Source organism: Lepus europaeus, chromosome 9, assembly GCF_033115175.1.
Source record: "Lepus europaeus isolate LE1 chromosome 9, mLepTim1.pri, whole genome shotgun sequence".
Lineage (NCBI taxonomy): Eukaryota > Metazoa > Chordata > Mammalia > Lagomorpha > Leporidae > Lepus > Lepus europaeus.
This window is the reverse complement of record NC_084835.1, coordinates 22350730-22373669: the sequence shown is the minus strand read 5'-3', so window position 1 is coordinate 22373669 and position 22940 is coordinate 22350730. Positions and strand designations below refer to the sequence as shown.

Genomic DNA, 22940 nt, shown 5'->3' with positions numbered 1-22940 from the left:
CTAATTTTTTAAGATTTATTTATTTTTAAAGATTTATTTATTTGAAAGGCAGAGTTACAAAGAGGCAGAGAGAGAGAAAGAGAGGTCTTCCACTGGTTCACTCCCCAGTTGGCCGCAATGACCAGAGCTGTGCCGATCCAAAGCCAGGAGTCAGGATCTTCTTTCACATCTCCCACGTGGGTGCAAGGAACCAAGGGCTTGAGCCATCTTCCACTGCTTTCCCAAGGCAAAGCAGAGAGCTGGAGTGGAAGTGGAGCAGCTGGGGCTCGAACTGGCACCCACATAGGATGCCAGCATTGCAGGTAGCAGCTTTAGCTGCTATACCACAGTGCCGGCCCCTAGATTTATTTATTTATTTGAAAGGCAGTTAGGCTGGTGCTGCGGCTCAATAGGCTAATCCTCCGCCTGTGGCGCTGGCACACCGAGTTCTAGTCCTGGTTGGGGCGCCGAATTCTGTCCCGCTTGCCCCTCTTCCAGTCCAGCTCTCTGCTATGGCCCGGGAGTGCAGTGGAGGATGGCCCAAGTGCTTGGGCCCTGCACCCACATGGGAGACCAGGATAAGCACCTGGCTCCTGGCTTCGGATCAGTTCAGTGCGCCGACTGCAGCATGCCGGCTGCAGCGGCCATTTGAGGGTGAACCAACGGCAAAAGGAAGACCTTTCTCACTGTCCACTCTGCCTGTAAAAAAAAAAAAAAAAAAGGCAGAGTTAGAAAGGAGGAGAGATCTTCCATCCACTGGTTTACTCCACAGATGGCCTCAGTGGCCCGGGCAAGTACTCTTGTGCCTCACTCACTGTTTATTTTTGTAGTCAAAGTAAAGAAAGATAAATGAAAGTTCATCCTGGCACCGCCAAGGGATGAACAGACTTGTGTAGTAGTGAGCTGGGTGAAGAATGTGTCAGGATGCAGTTCTAGAGAGCCCCAAGTTGAAGGCAGATTCTGTGAAGCTTGACATACCCCAAGGACAGCTGAAAGGAAGAAGCCATTTTTTTTTCAAGACGTTTATGAATCCAGTGAGGCAGAAGATGATTCTGTGTCTGCCGTGATCCCTCTGCTACTCAAGAAGTATACTTCTAGGAAAGCACTGAAGCCACTGGGTCTTGGGGTGCAGGACTCCTCCACTTTCCAAAGGACCATGAGGGTGGTTAATCCTTGATCCAGATGAACCAAAGACCAGTTTATAAGCTTGGGTGTAAGTGATTTTTAGAGCATAACACAACATGTACTATCAAAGTCCTTCATGGTTCTGCAGGTGCCTGTTGTGGAGTAATTCCCCACAATCCACTAAGAATTTTCACTCAAACTTGAGCGCAGTAAAGGGGCACATGCTCTGGGACCCGCACATCTGCATTCTTAGCACGTTGGCAGGGCATGCTGACCGCTGGTCAGGAGCCTGCCCCGAGAACCACTGGTTAGGAAGAAGGCTGTGCTAGAGTTCCAGTTCCTCATGGTTCATTCTGTTTGTCCAGCAAGCATTTGAAGGCATACTTTGTACCAGGCACTGGACTTTGCTTACAATGGAGTCAGTTGTGAGAAAGGTAGGCAAGGCTACTTATATCCTGGTGAGGTAGGGGACACCAGGCCATAAATAATGACAAAGGAATAGCAAAATAAGTGAAAGATACGCATATATAGCAAAACATAATGAAAACATAATCACTTTTACATACTGCCACATGTACCTGAAGATGAAACAGTGTAATCAAAAGTATCTCTGAATTAACCTGAAGAGGTGCCCAAACCAATTGACGTGTGGCAGCAGGGCTCTTGGTTGGTGGTAGTCCCATTGCACAGGCTGACTTCTCTGGCTTGGGTTTCCCATAGCCACCTCAATTGTAAAAACCATTGCTCCAGTGATCTGTTGGGCAGTAGCTACAGAGTACAATAAGCACATGGGCCAGCATCTCTCTTCTGAAAACACTAGTGCCACAGCTGAGGCTGCGTTGACTTGTGTGGTTTCGTCCCCCACTGACGGGGCCTTTTAGGGCAACAAAATTTAAGAGGACCACCTCCAGGTTGTGAATTCCTTTTCAGAGTACTTGCTTGCCTGAGAATACAGAGCTCCCTATGGTGAGGAAGTGCCTGTCAGCACTAGACTTGGGTCCTTACCTTTCCCTTCTTCCTGGCAATGGTATAAGGAGGTCCATTTGTAGCAGCTGTTCACCGCCCTGCTTCCCATAACCGAGAGGATGGTTTTGTTGTCAGCATTGTTCCCTGTTGAGAGGTCACATTAGGTTTTTGTTTGTTTTTTTAAGGATTTGTTTGTTTATTTGAAAGAGTTACACAGAGAGAGGTCTTCATCTGCTGGTTCACTCAATTGGCCACAACAGCTGGAACTGCATCGATCCGAAGCCAGGACCCAGGAGCTTCCTCCGGATCCTCCCACATGGGTGCAGGGACCCACGGGCTTGGGCTATCTTCTGCCTTCCCAGGCCATAGCAGAGAAGCTAGAGTAGAAGTGGAGATGCCAGGCCGGCACACCGGGTTCTAGTCCCGGTCAGGGCACCGATCCTGTCCTGGTTGCCCCTCTTCCAGGCCAGCTCTCTGCTGTGGCCAGGGAGTGCAGTGGAGGATGGCCCAAGTGTTTGGGCTCTGCACCCCATGGGAGACCAGGATAAGCACCTGGCTCCTGCCATCGGAACAGCGCGGTGCGCCGGCCGCAGCGCGCTACCGCGGCGGCCATTAGAGGGTGAACCAACGGCAAAGGAAGACCTTTCTCTCTGTCTCTCTCTCTCTCTCACTGTCCACTCTGCCTGTCAAAAAAAAAAAAAAAAAGAAGTGGAGATGCCAGGACTCGATCCAGTGTCCATATGGGATGCCGGCACTGCAGGCGGCGGCCTCACCCACTACACCACAGTGCTGTTCCCGAGATCTTAAAGCCCAGGTGAAAATGAATTTGAGGGGAGCACTGGGGAGGACAGGAGGCAGGGCTCTGTTCTGCTGACTGATACCCTACTTCTGCATCCTGCTTACCTTCCAGAGATGAAGAAGCAGGAAGGAACAGCTTTCATGTTGAAAACAAAATGGTGTGAAATCAGAATCTTGGTTTCAAGTCCTGGTCTTAACTGCTTCATTAGCATGATCTTAGTGTCATTGACTTTTTTTTTTTTTTAAGATTATGTTTTGGGAAAGCAGAATTATCTTCCATCTACCAGTTTACTCCCTAAATGGTTGCAATGGGTTGGTGCTGTGGCATAGCAGGTAAAGCCGCTGCCTGCAGTGCCAGCATGCCATATGGATGCTGGTTTGAGGTCCAGCTGCTCCACTTCTGATCCAGCGCTCTGCTGTGGCCTGGGAAAGCAGTAGAAGATGGCCCAAGTCCTTGGCCCCCTGCACTTGCATGGGAGACCCAAAAGAAGCTCCTGGCTTCGGATTGCTGCATCTCTGGCTGTTGCAACCAATTGAGTGGCGAACCAGCGGATGGAAGACCTCTCTCTCTGCCTGTCCTCTTTGTGTAACTCTTTGACTTTCAAATACATACATAAATGTTTAAAAAATAAATGAATAAATGTCACAATAAACAGGTCTGGGCCAGCCAAGAGCCAGGAACCCTATCTGGGTCTCCCACGTGAGTGGCAGGAACCCAAGTACGCAGGCTGTCACTTTAGAAGTGGCACTTTAGGAGGAAGCTGGATCAGCAACAGCAGCCGAGATTAGAGTGCACGCTGATACGGATGCCAACATCACAGGCAGCAGCTTGACCTGCTGCCCCCTGTGCCAGCCCCTGTCATTGCTTTATTAGCTAACTTCATGTCACTAGCAGCTAGGACTAATACTGGTAGCATGGCTGTGAAGAACTAGGCAGATTAGACCACATGGAGGGGCTGGTGTCATGGTGTAGCAGGTTAAGTTGCCATTTGTGATGCCGGCAACCCGTTTGGGCATCAGTTAATGTCGCAGCTTCTCTACTTCCAATCTAGGTCCCAGCTACCCTCAGGGGACACCTGGAAAAAGCTTCTGGTTCCTGGCTTTGGGCTGGCCCGGCATTGGCTTTTGCAACCATCTGGGAAATGAACCAGTGAGTGAAATACCTATCTCTCTCTCTCCCTCCCTCTCTAAGTCAAAAGTTAAAAAAAAAAAAAAAAAAAAAACACATGGAAAAGTAAAAGCCCATTCATATGTTAGGAGTTACTACTGAAGACTTAAAAGCCAGGAGCTGTGCCCTTTCCATGTTGACTGGAACAGCAGCCCCCTAGCAGAGTCACCGGCTTTGTATGTACAGGGCTGCAGGATGCAGCCATGGCAGTGGACCTTGTGTCTGCCATGGCACTACAGGTAGATTGCCAAGCCCAGTAGAAAACTCAGAGGCATGAAGAGGCCGTTGTCACACAGAACGTGGGGACAGAAGTGTAACCTGCAGGTAAAAAAGGTCAGTTTCCCTTTCCCCAGTTCCTACATTTTACATCATTTCTTTAGCCTATCCTAGCCCTTCTGACCGGGGGGGGGGGGGGGGGGACGACAGAAAAGCTCTTTTAGAAAGTGGATGAAAAATGCATATTATGGAAAAATGACATCAGTCTCCCCACTGTCTTTGAGGTGCCCTCATGTTACATTCATTTGATATTCTGGTTATCAAATACTCCTAGGAGACCCGGGTCACTGACACCCAAGGTCACACAGGATGATGCCCAGTCCTGCTCTTCACCACACCCCTCCGACTGGATATGCTCTCCCAACCCAACAGTCTTGTGGCACTGTCACCCAACCAAGTGTGCCATTGTCAGTGTCGCTGGTTGAAGCCAAGGGAGGGTCAGCATGAAACTGAGGGGCAACTGTTGATTAAAAAACTCCAAGTTGATGAGGAAGGGAAGATGGTTGAGGAGCAGACCTTGAAGGAGACATTTCACACTGTACACTATGCCTTGCTGATTCAAAAACAATTTAAAATAATACACTTAGCAAAACATGCTAAAAAGGAGAAGCCAGCTGGGGTAGGTAGATTTTTAAGGAAGAGTGGCAGAAGGCTCCCTGTTCAGACTTACGGAAAACGTGCAAGTGAATGTCATGTTCAGCCAGCCAGGGCCCATCCCAAAGGCCTTCCTCCCAGCTCCACCACCACCCAGTCTGACAGGTGCCACCCAAAAGTCAAGGAGACACAGAAGCAGAGGAACAGATGACTCAAACTTCTAGGTGACACTAAAGCTACAGGCAAGAGAAGGGGGGGGGGTGTTTGGGGGGATTGCAGACAGTTAAGTGCTGCTGCTCCTATGGCCATCAGCAAGTGCAAAGCCCTACTCACCCTTCAGCTTTAGAGACGTGTTAAATTTTCATTTCAGAGCAAGAACTTTGATGTTACCCCCCAAAAGTTCACAACAGGGGTTGGCCAGGGCAGAGCTATGAACTCAAGTCTACCTCTCAATGGATGGCAACTTTTTTTTTTTTTTTTTTTTTTTTTTAAGATTTATTTATTTGGGCTGGCGCCGCGGCTCAATAGGCTAATCCTCCACATTGCGGCGCCGGTTCTAGTCCTGGTCGGGGCACCGGATTCTGTCCCAGTTGCCCCTCTTCCAGGCCAGCTCTCTGCTGTGGCCAGGGAGCGCAGTGGAGGATGGCCCAAGTGCTTGGGCCCTGCACCCCATGGGAGACCAGGAGAAGCACCTGGCTCCTGCCATCGGATCAGTGCGGTGCGCTGGCCGCAGCGCGCCAGCCGCGGCGGCCATTGGAGGGTGAACCAACAGCAAAGGAAGACCTTTTTCTCTGTTTCTCTCACTGTCCACTCTGCCTATCAAAAAAAAAAATTTTTTTTTTTATTTGAAGTGTTAGAGCAAGAGAGAGAGAGAGGTCTTCCATCTACTGTTTCCCAAAATGAGCGAAACGGCCAGAGCTGAGCTGCTCCAAAGCTAGGAGCCAGGACTTTCTTCAGGATCTCCCGGGGGAGGAGGGGAGCTAAGGACTTGGGCCATCTTCTATTGCTTTCCCAGGCCATAGCAGAGAGCTGGATTGGGAGTGGAACAGCCGGATCTTGAACTGGCGCCCATATGGGATGCTGATGCTGCAGGCTGGGGCTTTAACCCATTGCGCCACAGCGCTGGCCCCCAAACTTAATTTTGAGCCATCACCACACAGCTTTCCAAGGTCTGTACTAGCAGGAAGCTGGAATTGGGCCAGAACCAGGTACCGAATCCAGATCATCCAACCTGGGACACAGGGCCCCTAACTTGTTTTTAACTGCTAAGCTAAATACCTGCCCCAAATTGGCATCTTACTGTCCCCAGAGGCAGTATGAAGCCATGAAGAAGCGTCCTGAAGTCAGCCCTTTTTGCAGAGTGCATTGTTCTGTGGTGGGTGTGAGTGCTTGCTGCTCCCTTAACGCCCTCTACAGGCCTAACAGGGCTTTCCCTGTACCCAACACCTCACCAGCAAGTGCCTTATAGGCAGGGATGAGCTCAGGGCACGCCTGGGACCAGTAAGGATGTTTCCCAAGGGAAAGGTGGTAAGACCTGAGTTTTCCTGGCATAAGGATGTGGCGGAGCAGACCTAGATGGGAGAAAACAGGAGGCAAGGCAAAGAGGCTGTATCAGTAGTTCTCGAGAGAAACAGGCTTTGCACGAAGGCAACTCATTCTGGAAATTCGTGAGACAGAAGGCAATGGAGTCTGCATCTTGGCCACCTGTTTGGTCTTCTAGGGGCGAAGTGGAAGCGTATCGCAGATACTAGAGCCACCCACATCTCCTTTGGGTTGATTTTGGGGGAATTAGCTAGGTGGCCAGTCCACGCTCCGTGTCCCCTTTACAAAGCCAAGGCTTCCTTGGTGAACGATCCTGGGCTGGCCAAGCGTCTGTGTGCACCTGGGCGTCGATTTATGCCTCCTTGGTCTACCCAGGAACCTGAGCTTTGATGACCTGGGACACCTAGACAGGGATTCAAGGCTGCTCCCCAGGCTGCCCCGCGGAGGCTGGAAGGCAGGCCGAGTAGCCGCAGCCCCTCGCTCCCGCCGTGCCTTCGGGTGGGCCTGGCTCTGCGAGATCTGGGCTAGTAGCTTTGGCTGCGGACGGATTAGGTCTGAGCCGATTAGAGCACGGGCCGTCGGATTCGCCCCCCGCCCTCGTGGGGGTCCGCAGAACCTCTTCCCCGCCCTGAACATCGGGTTGACGTAGAAATCCGAGAGGCCGGCGCGCCCCAGACCCCGGGCCCTTCCCCTGGGGGTTCAGGCTGCGCCCCTTGCGGCTCCTCCGAGCCCCGCCCCGAGCTGCGGGTGTCTAGACCTGCGACGTCCCCTCCCCCGGCCCGCCGCGTGGTGGGTGGGTGGGTTCGTGGGGTCGGGCGCCGCCTGCTCGTCCCGAGGGCGCGCCGCTGCCCCGCCCGCAGGTGTCCCGCCCCGCACCTGTCGGCCGGCGGCGCGCGCGCGCAGCGCCTGCCCCGCCACCGCTGGTGCCCGCGTCGTGCGCCGGGGGTCCGTCGGTGCCCGCGGCGGGCGGCCTGAGGGGCCGGCGTCAGCGCTACGTGCTGCGGGGCGGGCGCGGCGGGCGGGGTGGGGGCGGCGCCGAGCGCGGCAGCGGCGGCGGCGGCGGCGGCGCGGGAGGCGGGAGGCGGGAGCGGCGGACGCGGCGGCGGCGGCGGCGGCATGCGGCTCGGGCGGCTGCTCGTGCTGCCCACCGCGGGCTGAGCGGCCGCAACACGAGGGGGAGGCGCGGCGGCTGGGCGAGCCGGCGGCGCAGCCAGCGCGGGGACCGCGCACCGCGGCCGGTGCTCCGCGCCATGGGCCGAGCCGGGGGCGGGGGCCCGGGCCGGGGGCCGCCGCTAATGCTGCTGTTTCTGGGGGCCGCGCTGGTCCTCGCCGCGGGGGCCGTGCCCGGTAGGTACAGACCGCGGCCGGGGCCCGGGCGGCCCTCGCGCCCCACCCCGGGCCGGGGTCCTGCCGGCGTCGGGCACAGGTGGAGCCGCGCGCGGCGGCCAGGGGGCGGGGCACTGCCTTGCGGCGGCCGGGTGGGCGAGAGGCGCGGACCGAGCCGGAGCCTGGGGGGCGCCCGGCCGAGGGCAGCCGCGACCCGGGCGCAGGAAAACGCTGTGCGGGGCCGGAGAAGGGGTCTCTGGGGGCGGGGCCGGGGGCGGGGCCTGCGCGAGACTTGGGGGCGGGGCTGGAGGTGGTGGGAGTTGTGGCTGCGTGATCAGGGTGGGGCCCTTGGGGGTGAGATTTTGGGTGGGCTGGGGTCCGCCGGGCCTGGGCCTGTCGGGTCGCAGGGGAAATGTTGGTCTGCGGGTGTCCCCGGGATGGGGGGGGGCCGGGACGGGGCGAAAGGGGGCGTGGCCAAGGCTTGACCTCGGCCTAGGAGAGCGGCCGGGGGGCGGGGCCCCGCGCGCCTGCCTGATGCCCCGCCCCTCGCTTTCCCGCCCACAGCGCGTGAGGCTGGCAGCGCGGTCGAGGCCAAGGAGCTGAAGACCGGCCTGGCCCGGGAGTCGCGTGCCAACGCCACGCAGGACGAGGCCGGCCCGCCAGCTGCCGGGAAGGAGCCTGAGTTGGGCGCGGCGACGCCCGAGGAGACGCTGGAGGCGTCGGCTGCAGTGACCGGCACCGCCTGGCTGGAGGTTGACAGCCCGGGCCTGGGCGGAGGGACAGTAGACGTGGGCAGTGGCGACGCCCAGGCCCTCCCAGCTACGCTCCAGGCTCCCCAGGAGGCCCTCGGTCAGTCTGCAATGCCCCCCACCACCCCTGAGACTCCAGAGGTCAGCGGACCACCTTCCCCAACCCCCAGCGACAAGCTGAGCCCAGACCCGGAACTCCCCAAGGAGAGCCCCTTGGAGGTTTGGCTGAACCTGGGGGGCAGCACACCCGACCCTCAAGGGTCAGAGCCCACCTACCCCTTTCAGGGTACGCAAGAGCCCCAGCCTGCCTCAGATATAATTGACATCGACTACTTTGAAGGACTGGATGGTGAGGGTCGTGGTGCCGACCTGGGGAGCTTTCCGGGGTCACCAGGAACCTCAGAGAACCACCCTGACACTGACGGGGAGACCCCTTCCTGGAGCCTGCTTGACTTGTACGACGACTTCACCCCCTTTGATGAGTCTGATTTCTACCCCACCACATCTTTCTATGATGACTTGGAGGAAGAGGAAGAGGAGGAGGAAGATGACAAGGATGCAGTGGGCGGTGGTGACCTGGGAGAGGAAAATGATCTTGTAGTGCCCACTCAGAAGCCTGGTCCAGGACACACTCTGGGGTTGGTCCCTGGCAGCAGCATCGCCCTCAGGCCCCGCCCGGGAGAACCAGGCCGGGACCCGGCACACGGTGGAAACGGCACCGAGTGCCGCAGCGGCTTTGTGCGGCATAATGGCTCCTGCCGGTCGGTGTGCGACCTCTTCCCGAGCTACTGCCACAATGGCGGCCAGTGCTACCTGGTGGAGAACATAGGGGCCTTCTGCAGGTAAGGTTGGGCCAGGCAGGTGCCTGGGGCTCGTAAAAGGACCTGAAGAGTGGACGTGAGGCAGAGAGGGGAAAGTGACAGGCGCAAAGGCTAACAGGTCACCCGTCCATCAGTCTCCCGGTCAGTAGTCAAGACGCACTCAGGACATCACTTCTTGTGACCTCATCACTAGCAGGCTTCCTCAGAGTTAAGATCTTGTTTTTCCTCTAAGTGTTGTGTCCGTAACCAAACTACTCCATTCTTTTTTTTTTTTTTTTAAAGATTTATTTATTTGAAAGAGTTACAGAGAGAGGTAGAGACAGAGTCTTCCATCCACTGGTTTACTCCCCAGATGGCCACAACGGCCGGAGCTGCACTGATCTGAAGTCAGGAGCTTCTTCTGGGTCTCCCACATGGGTGCTCTGGGTCTCCCAGATGGGTGCAGGGGCCCAAGGACTTGGGCCATCTTCTACTGCTTTCCCAGGCCATAGCAGAGAGCTGGATTGGAAGAGGGGCAGCCGGGACTAGAACCAGCGCCCATATGGGATGCCGGCGCTTCAGGCCAGGGCTTTAACCCCGCTGTGCCACAGCGCTGGTCCCGTCCAAACTACTCCATTCCAAAGACCAAATGCAGGGGCTTTCTAAGGGTTCTGTTGGAGAGAGCAGCACTACAGAAGGAGCAGGCCCACAACCCTGCTCTGTAAGAGATGCAGCGCGGGGCACACCCTTCCCACTGTGTGAGCAGTCGGAGGAAAGCCCAGGGCCCCACCCGAGAGGTGAACAGGGGAAGTCCAAGTGAGGACCTCTGGAGCAGCCGCTCTGATAGGTGAGCTGGAGCTGAGCGTCCTCCCCTGCTCGCAGGTGTGGGGGGTGTTTCCCAACTGTGAGTGGTGGCTTCTTGCTGGCTGTCATGGGACACCAAGTTCAAGATGCTTCAAAGACTTGGGTAGCCTGCAGCCAGCACACCGCACCTCACTGTTCATTGCCCCGTTCACCCACTCTTGCCCTCCCAGGGAGGCACTTCCCTACAGGGCAGCTCAGCTCCTTACTCTGTGAGAACCTCCGGGTACGGGGGGTCTGCTTGTCTGTCCCAGGGCACGGAAGTGAAGCTGAGGGCTCCTCTTAGACTTGTTTCCCTTGATCCTGGGAGGGGCATTTCTGATCTCCAGCGTGCACGCTCTCTCGCTCTCTCACTTTCTCTCTCGCTCTGTCTCCATGACTGCTTTTTCTTGTTCTTGTTGGAGGCACATGAACAGTTCAAGTTCCTTGGCTCTTGATGTTCTACTAGGAGAACAACCCGGAGAGCAGTGAATGTTGTACCCTTGACGTTGAAGCTTAGGCTGCAATTCCTGCCCCTGAGGTTCTTTTCTGTAGTGATCATGACGTTAAGGTCACAAATCGCATGTAGCCATTGCCAGGAGGAGGTTCTGTGGTTAAGAAAGGAGGGTGATGAGGCCTCACCAGTTGATGAAGGAGCCCTAGAAATCAGGGGGAGCCCTGTAGTTTTGCCCTTCAGACTGGGGCCTGGGACCTGTGGGGCTGATTTCAGCCTCAGAGCCCTGTGCAAAATCATCACCTTGCCTACTGTTGGAGGCCTGGGCTTTGCACCTCCAAAGTGAGCTCCCATCAGCATAAGAACGCCAGAGCCCCTGCCGCCTCCGGAGGGCTGCAGAAGCTCCCAGAAGCACCTGGAGCCCTCGGGGAATTTCCCAGTAGAAAGGTACGCTTGCCCGCCTCACTTGGCCACCTGGCTCTGCTGCCCCTGGGCCCAGCAGTCTGTCACTGTCTCAGGAGAGCTTCCCCGCAGGGCCACGGTGGCTCCCGAAGCTCAGGGCCCATCCCAGGATCACATGTGGGCCTCCCTGCCAGCTGCCTCCTCTGGCTGTGTGTGCCCAGGCCTGGCCACGTGCGGCCTGAAAACTGCTTTTGCATTCCACTCACAGGAGACTGCTGAGCCTGTACTTGCAGACTGCAGCACGCCTTTGTCTCCGTCACCCTGACCCACTGCAGGGAAACTCACGGAGCTGTGGCTTCACTTCTCCAGGACACTGGGTGAGAGAGCCCCACGTGGAGGGGTCTGCATTCCTTGGCAACCTTCCACACACAGGCTGCCTGTGACTGCAGAGGTTCAGGAGAGAAGACAAAGCATTCCTGCCTAGCCGTGTCTCCCCGCCCTGTTCTGGAGGTGGGGTAGCCGGCACTCTGGGGCACAGTGCCCCCAGCCCCGGACCCCTTTCTCTCTGTCATTGACCCTCCTCGGCTTGCCTCTGCATCCTTCCATGTCTTTCCTCTTTGAAGCAGCCTGGTTCCCATGGAAACAGCCATGTCATTGGAAGAGTTGGAGCCTGGGAACGTCCCCAAGGGCAGGAGAAAGTCACTCAACAAAGCAACTCAAACCCACCCCGAGGGCTGACTCTCACTATGCTCGCGTGACAGTGCTTTCTCGGAGAAGAATATACATCTGTGTCCGTGTTTGTCCTTGTCTGTCCCTTCGTTTTTTTTCTCGGTGTCTGGTTAGCCACGTGAGCTAGATGAGATGCAGGCAACAAGAGAGGTTCTCCCATGCAGGATGGGTCCTGGAACTTTGTAGCCAGAGCTCGTATTCATCTTATTGCTCCTCTGTCTTTCATGCAGAGCCCAGGGCAGGGATGGGCCCGAGAGAATGCTGTGACTGAGCTCACTGAAGCTCCTTAGTCACTTCATATTCATGCAACTTTGAGCAGTTCTCTCAGCCTCTCGCAACATGGCTACCTCGTTAATACCACGGGCGTCAGGGCTGCCTGGGCCCACTCCATCGAACGTCTGTAGGGATGGGGCAGGGATGCCAGCTGGGAGGTCCCGACAGATCTGAGGCATTGTAGTTCCTCTAGGTGGTTCTAGGAACAGGCTGTTGAAGTGCGTATTGGGGTCAGGGAACGGGGCCCAGGGCATTGCTGTGGCTGCGCGCCCCATGTCTTGGGTCTCACACTGTCGCTGCTGCAGGTGCAACACGCAGGACTACATCTGGCACAAGGGCATGCGCTGCGAGTCCATCATCACTGACTTCCAGGTGATGTGCGTGGCCGTTGGCTCGGCCGCCCTGGTGCTACTCCTGCTCTTCATGATGACGGTGTTCTTTGCCAAGAAGCTGTACCTGCTCAAGACGGAGAACACCAAGCTGCGAAGAACCAAGTGAGTCTGGGCCCATGACCTCTCTCGGCAGGAGGCAGCCTGGCCCCTGGCCTGGGGATGTTGTCCTGAGGGTTCCTGGCCCTCACTCTCCGTCCCTAGCTGTTTTGTCCCTGCTGAAGAGCAAAAGCTTATCGAGCGTATCCATCCCTACACAGAATATGCTGGAATTGCAGCAGAGGTGAAGCCGCCCCTGTGGCACATAGCCCCCTGTCCAGGGAGTGTGCCCTTCCACCCTCCCCAGCCCTGCACAAGGATAGAGGGTCCTTAAGGCAAGAGCAGCCAGCAGATAGCAACTCCAAGCCCTAACCACAAGTAAGTTCTGTCCTGCTCCAGCTGCCTGTTCCCACCTGGCTGTGCCTGCATCACTGGTCGCTGGCAGCTTGTGGCCAGTGGATTCGCTCACAAGTCAGCATGCAGCACCCCATCTCTCACAAGTCAGCTCCCCCTCAGTGAATGGTGAGAGAAAAGGTTAGCACCACACTGCATGGCTTTTTCAAAGCTAGGCAACGCTTGGTCCAAACAGAACTGCAAGGAACTTAAGGAACTCTTCAGCTCTCCTGAGTAGCAGTTGGCATTGGGTGGAGGAGGGTGAGCTGCTTCCACTCTGGATTTCAAGAGCCCTGTGGAGATAATGGAATCTCATTTCCGCTCTGCCTTTAGCTGAGCAGTGCCTGTTGGGTGCCTGTGAGAGTCAGTGAGCACTTACCTTTAAGTCTGTTGTGACCTTAAATACTATGAAAGAATCACTCTTGTCACCCAGAGAAGTAAAAAAAAAAAAAAAAAAAAAAAAAAAAAAACTTTCTGAAGTATCACAGAAGTCACAAAAGGAAGAAATTGGAGTTCAAGATTCAAGAGCCAATTTATGCAGAAGTATCCCCACTCCCTTTCAATCTGCTGCCCCCTTAGTCCCCTCCCCCTGACCTGAGGCTCCCTGCAGTGAGTGGGACTGAAGGACTGTGCCTGCATCCCGAGAAGAGGACAAAACACCATCTGTTGCTCCTTTGCTGGTAGAAGCTCAGGGTGTGCAGGCACAGGCGGCTGTCTGCAGCCTCCCAGCTAACGGCTGTGGGGCTGGGGGGGCCTCGCCATTGTGCATGTGCACTGAGGCGGGGGCTGCAGAGTCACGAGCCAGGACCCTTGGCTCCTCACTCGTACACCAAAGGGGTGGGTGAGCAGGGATGTGCAGGGGGCAGGGTGAAGGGACCACCTAAATCAGGGCAGCTGCTGCTGACCGTGGGGGAGAGAAAGGAGCAGCAGGAGCTGTGGCCAGAGGGCCTCCCCTCTGGCTTCTGCAGGATGGGGCCGCCTCCTCTCTCCGCATACCTTCGTTCCTTTCCCGTGCGTGCTTACCGCCACAACGATGCTGCCATGTACCCAGCGCACTGAAGATGTTGCTGCATTTTATTGATTCTAAGATACCTATTTTTTCACTTGTTAACACTTCTGCAATTGGATCATGTCGCTGGCGCCTTACAAGCAGTGTTGGCCAGATGGTAGACACGATGTAGTTGGCATTGCCTGGCATGCACAGGCGTGGGTCATAGCTGTTCATATCGTTGTCAGTTCTTTATCCAGAGTCTAAATGAGTGGCTTCCAGTGTGTAGGGATTAAAAAATCCCAGGTGACAGGAAGCCACCGAATCGCGGTGTAAGTGGCGGAAGCGTCCCTCTGAGTGGTACATCAAGTGACGGCTCATCTTCTTACTCTGTGGCCTTTGGTTAAACGGAAGAGTTGAGCCACAAAGCCGAGCTGTTAACTACCTTTGCTAGATTTTTACCACAACCACTTCACTTACTTTTTCCCTTCTCTCTTCTGCTCTACCCAGCAAATTCCGGACCCCATCCGAGCTGCACAACGATAACTTCTCCCTCTCCACCATTGCTGAGGGCTCTCACCCAAATGTAAGGAAACTCTGCGACACACCCCGTACTCCCTCCCCGCATGCCCGGGCCTTGGCTCACTATGATAACGCTCTCTGTCAGGTAACTGGTCTTCTTCACATCTCCCCTCATGCATGCCTCAGCCCCCAGCCCGCGTCTCTGGTCTGGTTCCGAGTGTGACATCTGCAGGGGTGTCCGAAGGTCAGCTTAGGGCGCCTGGGTGGGGCAGCGAAGGTGGGAAGAAGCCCTTGGCCATCCATCAGTTCTTCAACGAGCAGCTTCAGGGGCTGGACAAGACCTTTTTGCTAGGACGGCTCGGGGTGTTTGGCTCCACGTGTACTTTAGAAGTCTGACTGTGAAGTCTCTTACTCTCCCCATCAGGGAGAAAGACGCTGCTTTCTTTTGGGGAATTTCCTGATGGTCATTGAAGCCAATGGTGGTTGCTCTTTGGGATAGTTGGGAAAACCTCTGGGTCCTGGTGTCCCTTGAGGGCTGCAGAAACTAGCAGGTGAGGGCTAAGTGAGCACAAAACACTGGTGGAACCGTGAGTCTAGGAGGCGTTCTCTCGTCAGGAGGATGGGCTCATAAGTACCCACTGACCCCAACGGAAGCTCCCAGTAGACTTTTCCTGAAGATTTTGGCCCAGTGTGTTGCCTGGATCATACTGACCAACAAAATACTGGGTACTGTCAGATAATTTGAAAACAAAGCAGAAACCGTACAAGCCCCAAGTGATGGCACATTCAGCTCCAAGAGTTCACACCATGCAGGCTCCAGGCCTCCGGGTAAACGCTTATTCTGCAGGTGATTATTAAACAGAGACTTTACACGGAAGCAGTCAAGTTTAAGGAATCATTTTATTTTATTTTATTTTATTTTATTTTTGACAGGCAGAGTGGACAGTGAGAGAGAGAAACAGAGAGAAAGGTCTTCCTTTTTGCCATTGCTTCACCCTCCAATGGCCGCCGCGGCCAGCGCGCTGTGGCCGGCGCACCACGCTGATCTGAAGCCAGGAGCCAGGTGCTTCTCCTGGTCTCCCATGGGGTGCGGGGCCCAAGGACTTGGGCCATCCTCCACTGCACTCCTGGGCCACAGCAGAGAGCTGGCCTGGAAGAGGGGCAACCGGGACAGAATCCAGCACCCCGACCTGGACTAGAACCCGGTGTGCCAGCACCACAAGGCGGAGGATTAGCCTGTTGAGCCATGGCGCCGGCCTAGGAAACATTTTAAAGAAGTTCTTTGAAATAATGGGTAGCAGAGGATCAGAGCTCATAGGGACCTTAACAGTCCAGACTGGTGCCATCCAGTGGGATTTTGTTCTAAATTTTCACTGGGAAAGCAGTGGAGGGTAGCACAAGTACTTGGGGCTCCTGCACCCACATGGGAGACCTGAAGGAAGCTCCTGGCCCTGGCTGGGCACAGCCCTGGCTGTTGTGGCCATTTAGGGAGTGAGCCAGCAGATGGAACTCCACATAACTCTGCCTTTCAAATAAAAATCTTTTTAAAAAAGAAAAATCTTCCCTGTCTGCCACAGCTGCTGCTAGCTGCACGTGGCTGTCAGTCTCTTAGCACGTGGCTAGTGCTTACCATTGGACAGTACAGGTCCTGCCCGCTGTCGTCTTTTTTTCTTCTTTCCTAGTTATTCACCTGAAAGAGTTACAGAGACATCTTCCATCTGCTGGTTCACCCCCTAGATAGCTGCCGTAGTAAGGGTTGGTCCGTTCATCCGGATCTCCCACATGGGTGGCAAGGAGCCCAAACACCTGAGCCATCTTCCACTGCTTTCCCCAGGCTGTTAGCAGGGAGCTGGATGGAAAGAGGAGCAGCTGAGACGTGCATGAACTGGCCCCCACTGGGGATGCCTGCATCACAGGCAGTGGCTGCCCCGCGCCAGTCCATCCCCACCCCACCCCCTCCAGTCGTCTTTCTATTGGTTGAGAAACTGTTGCCCCAGAAGGGGAAAGAGAGTAACAGTACATGTGGCCTTGATCGCCAAACTCCAGACAAGGAAAACTTGGCTTGGCGGAGGAGGAGTACAGGGATCATGGCCAGTGTGAAATGAGAAGTAAACTCATTAATATTTTTAAATCTTTGATACAAAAGGTGGGGAAAGAGCAGATTATTTCACTTGGTAGGTCCCCAGAGATTAATAAGCCTGACCTCATAACCAAGGAAACAAGATATCTTACAGATTTTATGATCAGTGACCACATCAGTCAACGCACAAGGATGTGGGCCCCTCGAGGGCAGCGCAGAGTCCTGCGTTGTGCCTGATCCAGCTCTGTGAAGTCAGGCCTGCATTCAGGCACGCTGTGTTGAGCCCTGGTGACAGACGGTCTGCACAGGGCCTCTCAGTCCCACTGTCAGACCTGCCAGCTTGTACGTGTGGGCTGCAGGGTGGGTCCTACAGCCAGAGTACCCGCTGTCCACTGTCTGTGGACAGAGTGCCAGCATCCTTAGGGCAGTTTCTGACCATGCCCCCCCGGCACCTCACGAAGGTGGGAGGGTGGGGAAGAGCCCCTCCCGGAGGACTGGGTTGCATGAGCCACTGGGAGGCTCTGCTGCTCGTGTTGGCTCCCCCAGCCTCATGGAAGCCAGGCGCCTGTGCATGGAAGCTACCACTGCCCGTGAGTGCAAACACGGCAAGCCCTGAGAACAGAGCAGAGCCGCGCGTGGTCAACCGCGGCAGGCTCAGCCTGAGAAGGGGCTGTGGGGTTGTCTGGGCAGCACTCCGAGAAGTGGCACAAGCAGGGCTGATGGTCTCCTGGGAGTCACTTCCAGCTGGCATCCGCCCCTCAGCTTCTGCCCAAAGGCACCGCCCTTCCCCCATGTCGATGGCTTTCCTGCCCAGCGTCGCGTGTTCTGGGGGGCTTTCTGCCTTCATCTCCAATTCTCACACCTAGCCTTAAGGTCACAATTAGTCACGTTCAACCTCTCCTGGGCACTGGCAATCAACACGGTTGCCACTTCTCCGGGAAGTGAAGTCCTGCCCGCCACTGTAGCCAGCACACTGACTGCTTGCAGGTGTGCAACGGAAGTCGGAGTGAGAAAGCTTCCAGGTGAGCCAGGAAACGAGGGCGTCAGAGTGGAGCCTGCACTTTGGCCTCTGCCCGTCCCTCTCCCTTCACCCCTCACATTCCTTATTGGCATTGGGGTTCCCTGAAATTTTGGAGAAGCCTATTCATTTTAACAGAGGAATTATTTTTTTTTACATAAGTAGATTGAGTGGGTCATTTTCCTACCCCACTGGATTAATCTCCACCGGCCACCCCGTGAAAAAGATTTCAAACAAAAGTCTGCTGTTCCAGGTCCGTGGCAGGGCAGGGGTCAGATTTTGGAATCTGTGTCACCCCACCTCCTCCCTCCTGCTCGGCTGCTGCTCTCTGGGCCGTGGGCTGAGCCCGTGGGCCACCCACTGAGTCAGTGCAGGAGTGTTTCCTGTAGCCTGGCCCCGGGCAGGTGAGAGTGAGGGAGGCTGGACACACCCCAGCTGCACGGTGTGAAGAGTCCCTGGATGGCTTGAGTCTTCCTGAGAGGTGGTGGGCCTTCCACTATTTGCTTTATGCCTAGGACTTCTCCAGACTGTCCGTTAGTGTTGTGGGGTTTTTATGGGTTTTGTTTGTTTGTTTGTTTGTTTTTCCTATGTAAGTCTTACTTTCCAGAATCTGCTTTTAAGTGTGTTTGAGAAAGCACTGTCTGCCATTCCCCTTCCGGCAGAGGTTTGCATCTGGAAACCTGGGAATCCAGGTCTGAGCCCCTGTTACCCTGGGTGGAAGGGTCCCCATATGGCTGGGGCACACACTAGGAGCAGGGGGTCCATAGCGGTTTCTGGGACTTTCGCCAGACATCAGCCCAGCCCCCTTGTGCCCAGGTACTCTGCCAAGTCCCAGCAGACGGGCCCTCTGCTGCAGGATTCAGCAGTCCTGGGCTTACCGGGATCAAATGCTGGAGGGCATACGGTGTAGCAGCTCTCCCTCACCGGTTCTGCCTCCACCACTGTCTGTGCACCTCCATTCACCTTGGGGGTGCGCTCTTCCCGCTGCTTGGCCCCAACAGCAGTTTCTCATCGGTAAATCCCATGGTCCTTTATCCACCTTCATGGCCTCACAGCTCTGACATCAAGTCTAACGGCCTCACTCAGTGTGCTTTTCCCTACAGTGGGGGGGGAATGTTCCCGTTCCCCTGTATGCCCCAAACAGTATGTGACCTGGGAGGTGGTGCGGGGAAGATTACCTTAGAAATACGGAAGCAGGCTGCATCCCGTGGGAGGCAGGTGAGCCTGTTCTTGCCATGACCAGGTTCTGGCACGACTCACAGTCCTCCCCGCCCAGTTCAACGGTTCTGCTAACAGTGCTCCTGCAGGCTGTGTCTGCTGCCGTGTCTAGAGTCTGCCTCAGTGCTCCGTGGAGTCCACTTCCTCTTGTCTCGTTGCAAACAGCGACCCTTTGCTCCCCTGTTTGTAAATCGTGCCTGCAGCCTTTGAAGCTCTGCATTAAGTCTCTGCTGGGTCTGAGCCGCTGGAGAGGTTTTGGGTGAGGCTGGGGGCAGGGAGCTGGTGACAGTGATCTCTACACTTAGAGAACTTGTGGACGCCTCCTCGCCTCCTGTCTGAACAGCCTGGCTCCTTCCCTACTTCCTTTCCAACTCACCACTACCTTAACCTCGTGCTATTAGGGGTCAAACTCAGTAGCAGGCAGCACAGACAGGAACACACCGCCGGCTCTTGCTCATGGTGGTTATCCTGAATGCGGGACGTGGCTAAAGCAAGAGCAGCCTGAACGCGTAGGCAGGTGGGGCGTTCCCTGTCCTTCATCTGCCTGAGCGGTCACACAACCTCAGCAGAGTTCCAGGCACTTAGGACACGATTTTGGGCCCCAGAGAAAGAGCTGGTACCACGGGTGTCATCCCATCAGGTGGTCCTCAGGGAAGAGGAAGGCAGGCGTTGCCCTACAAGTTCTCCACGTGCCCACACTGTGGGATTGGAGGTCTGTGTGCTGGAGCGGGGCTTCCTGCAATCCTGGAACAGGCAGTGTCCTCGGGCTGCAGGCAGCAGGAGGTGGGGACCCAGGAGAGTGGGCTGAGAACCAGCCGTGGGGATCACCTGCCATGGTCAGCATGCAGATGGTGGAGGCAGCTAAACTCACCTGGGCTTCGACTGAGAAAGCACCAGTTTTTGTTAGCATCTTTCGGCAGGTACAGCTCTGACGGCAAGAGGCTCAGAGGACACACAGTTGCTGTGGGGACGGGAGCCCTAGCTTTGTCTAGAGCCACTCTGCATTTGACTTTAGTCTGCTGGGTGATCCACTGTGTGCACTGACAAGATGTGTCCCTTGACCCAGATGTTTCCGATGGTTTTTGGTTTGGTTTGGTTTGGTTCTGTTTGTTTGTTTTTAAGAGACAGGCCTCATCCCTGTGGTTCACTTAATAAATGCTCACAACATCCCCTGGCTGGAGCCAAAACCAGGGGTCAGAGACTCAATCCAGAAAGCCCACCTGGGTGACAGGTGCCCAGGCACTTGAGCCGTCACCTGCTGGCTCCCAGGGCCTGCGTTAGCAGTGAGTTGGAGTCGGGAGCTGGAGCTGGGTGTTGAATCGAAGTACTGCTATACGAGACGTGAGCATCTTCACTGCTAGGCCAGTCGCCTGCCCCTGACCAGGACGTTTTTGTCAGAGTTGAACCCAGCAGGATGGAGAGCCAAGAAGAGCTCATTCATGCCTGAGCCTTGGGAGGTGCTAGGGCAGGGTACTGAAGGGAGTGTTTGTCCCCAGTCTCTGTCCAGAGAGAATCTTGGACTGGCCCAAATTAACAGTATTTGTAATCTGATCACCGTCAAATTTTCATCTTTATCTGGCATTGCTTCTAAGGAAGACTTTCCTAGAAGTAGCTGCTGATGAACTACTGTGGTTAGTTTGAGTTCATTCAAGTCTTAGAACTTGTTTCAGTTATGGTTTCTTTGACCCAGATGGAAAACCGAGGTTGGGACACAGTGGTTAAGCTGCTGCCTGCACGCTGGCATCCTGTACTGGGGTGCTGGTTTAAGTGCTGGCTGCTCCACTTCTGAGCCAGCTCCCCGCTAATGTGCCAGGAAAGCAGTGGAAGTTTGCAGGAGTACGTGGGCCCCTGACACGCACATGGGAAACCCAGATGGAGTTCCAGGCTCCTGGCTTCCGCCTGGCCCAGCCCCAGCCACTGTGGCCATTTGGAAAGTGAACCAGCAGATAGAAGACCTGTTTCTCTCTGTGTCTGTCTGTCTGCCTGTCTCTGTTTCTCTATCAGTCTGCCTTTCAAATAAAATAAATCTTGAAAAAAGAAAACCTAGGTTATTATTTGATTGCTGTCCCATTGTCTCCTCCCCTGCTTGTTTCCCCTTCCAGGATGATCCCAGTGCCCCCCACAAAATCCAGGAAGCCCTCAAGTCCTGCCTGAAAGAGGAGGAGTCGTTTAACATCCAGAACTCCATGTCGCCCAAGCTTGAGGGTGGCAAAGGTGACCAGGCGGACTTGGAGGTGAACTGTCTTCAGAACAACTTAACCTAAAGCAGACAGAGTGGGGAGAGAGGAACCCGGGGGTGGGGGGCGGGGGAAGGATGGCGTGCTCCTCTGTACAGAGTCTATTTCTTGTAACCATTTGTTAAACTCCTTTCTTTTTCTGGTCTCATGGCATGCATTGATGTATTTTGTACAGGAGGGGAAAAAAACCACTTAAAATAAGCAAAGAAATGGAACAGAATTGCATACACTGGGTTGTTTTGTCTGTGCTGTCTGTACATTGCTTCTGCGGCTGTGATTTCTAAACCTATGCTGTTATTCAACTGACCTTTTTTTTGGTACTTTGACCCACCTTTTTTTGAAATACCAGTTAAAAAAAAAAAGTTCTTGAAATAAAACTTTTTAAAAAGCTATCCATTTTCTTAACGCCGTTGTGTCCGGGCGCTCCCCAATCTTACCAGCTGAAGTTGAATCCCTCGCTTCCTTGAAGATGTGCACTTGTACGTGTTAGGAACCTCGGAAAGGGTGTGTTAGCGGGGGCAGCCGTAGCACGTGACCGAAGTCCGGGGTCAGGGTGCCGGCAGGCTGGTTTCCGCACAAGGCCTCCCCTGGGCTCTGGAGGCCCTGGAGCAGCTGTGTCCTCACGGCGTCCTCACGTGCCTTCTCTGTGCACAGGGGAGAGCAAGCTTGCTGGTGTCGCTTCTCCTTCCTGACAGGACACTGATCCTTATCACCTCCTGCTGCCTTAGCCCTGTCTCCAGCAGTCACCTTGAATGGCGGGGGCAAAATGCAGTCCGTAATAGCTTCTCTCACCTGTTAGAAGGATATGCAGTTCTTCTTTCATAAACGTGTATCTGAGCCAGGCACTGTGCCAAGACCACTAGATGTATAATAGATCCCCATCCTCAAGAAATTACCAGTCCACTTGAAAAACAAACTTTTAAACAAGTAACCATACAGTGTGTGCAAAGTCAGAGGAGTTGGACTTGCAGGGTCAGAGCTTGAGGGCTGGGAGTTTGCCACAGTGGTTAAGGTGCCATTTGCAATGCCCACATTTGGATCAGGAAGCTGGGTTCAAGTCTGGGCTCCACTTCTGATTCGAGCTTCCTGCTCATGCACACCCTGGGGAGCTAGCTGATCAGAAGTGGAGCAGCTGGGACTTGAACCAGCACCCATATAGAGTACTGACTGGCCTTGCAGGTGGTGGCTTTACCTATTACACCACAGCACCAGCCCCCCAAAGATAAATTTTTTTTTTTTGACAGTGGATAGTGAGAGAGAGAGACAGAGAGTTGCGGCACCGGCACACCAGGTTCTAGTCCCGGTCGGGGTGCCGGATTCTATCCCAGTTGCCCCTCTTCCGGGCCAGCTCTCTGCTATGGCCCGGGAAGGCAGTGGAGGGATGGCCCAAGTGCTTGGGCCCTGCACCCGCATGGGAGACCAGGAGGAGCACCTGGCTCCTGCCATCGGATCAGCGCAGTGCGCCGGCCGCAGCGGCCATTGGAGGGTGAAACAACAGCAAAAAGGAAAACCTTTCTCTCTGTCTCTCTCTCTGTCACTATCCACTCTGCCTGTCAAAAAAAAAAAAAAAAAAGAGAGAGAGAAAGGTCTTCCTTTTTGCCGTTGGTTCACCCTCCAATGGCCGCTGCAGCCAGTGCACCGTGGCCGGCGCATCGCGCTGATCCGAAGCCAGGAGCCAGGTGCTTCTCCTGGTCTCCCATGCGGGTACAGGGCCCAAGCACTTGGGCCATCCTCCACTGCCTTTCCGAGCCATAGCAGAGAGCTGGCCCAGAAGAGGGACAACCGGGATAGAATCCAGCGCCCCGACTGGGACTAGAACCCGGTGTGCCGGTGGTGCAAGGCGGAGGATTAGTCCGTTAAGCCACGGCGCCGGCCAATAAATCTTTAAAAATAAAAGTTTAGAGCTTCAAAGGAGGCTGACATTGGACTTTTTAAAAAGTTTATTCTTTTTACTTGAAAGAGAGCAAGAGGGCTCCCCCATCTGCTGATCCATTCCCCGGATGCCTGTACCAGCAAGGGCTGAGTGTGGCCAAAG

General features: G+C 55.1%; 1 protein-coding gene across 2 annotated transcripts; it reads left to right on the top strand.

Moving 5' to 3' along the window:
• The first annotated feature begins 8448 nt into the window (after positions 1–8448).
• On the top strand, positions 8449–20958 carry CSPG5 (chondroitin sulfate proteoglycan 5). 2 transcript variants are annotated; one of them, XM_062200152.1, is made up of 4 exons: positions 8449–9365; positions 12327–12515; positions 14341–14416; positions 20771–20958. In XM_062200152.1, exons 1-4 carry the CDS (start codon positions 8635–8637, stop codon positions 20930–20932), a joined length of 1158 nt encoding a protein of 385 aa, XP_062056136.1. In that variant the 5' UTR covers positions 8449–8634; the 3' UTR covers positions 20933–20958. The 2 variants fall into 2 exon arrangements, with proteins under 2 accessions (XP_062056136.1, XP_062056135.1); XM_062200151.1 differs by having other exon boundaries at positions 14341–14497.
• Positions 20959–22940: the final 1982 nt, after the last annotated feature.

Coding starts and splice junctions, on each gene's coding strand:
- CSPG5 (XM_062200151.1), top strand. CDS start 8,635: ATGCCCCCCACCACCCCTGAGACTCCAGAGGTCAGCGGACCACCTTCC. Junction 9,366..12,326: donor AACATAGGGGCCTTCTGCAG/GTAAGGTTGGGC, acceptor TCGCTGCTGCAG/GTGCAACACGCAGGACTACA. Junction 14,498..20,770: donor ATGATAACGCTCTCTGTCAG/GTAACTGGTCTT, acceptor TTCCCCTTCCAG/GATGATCCCAGTGCCCCCCA.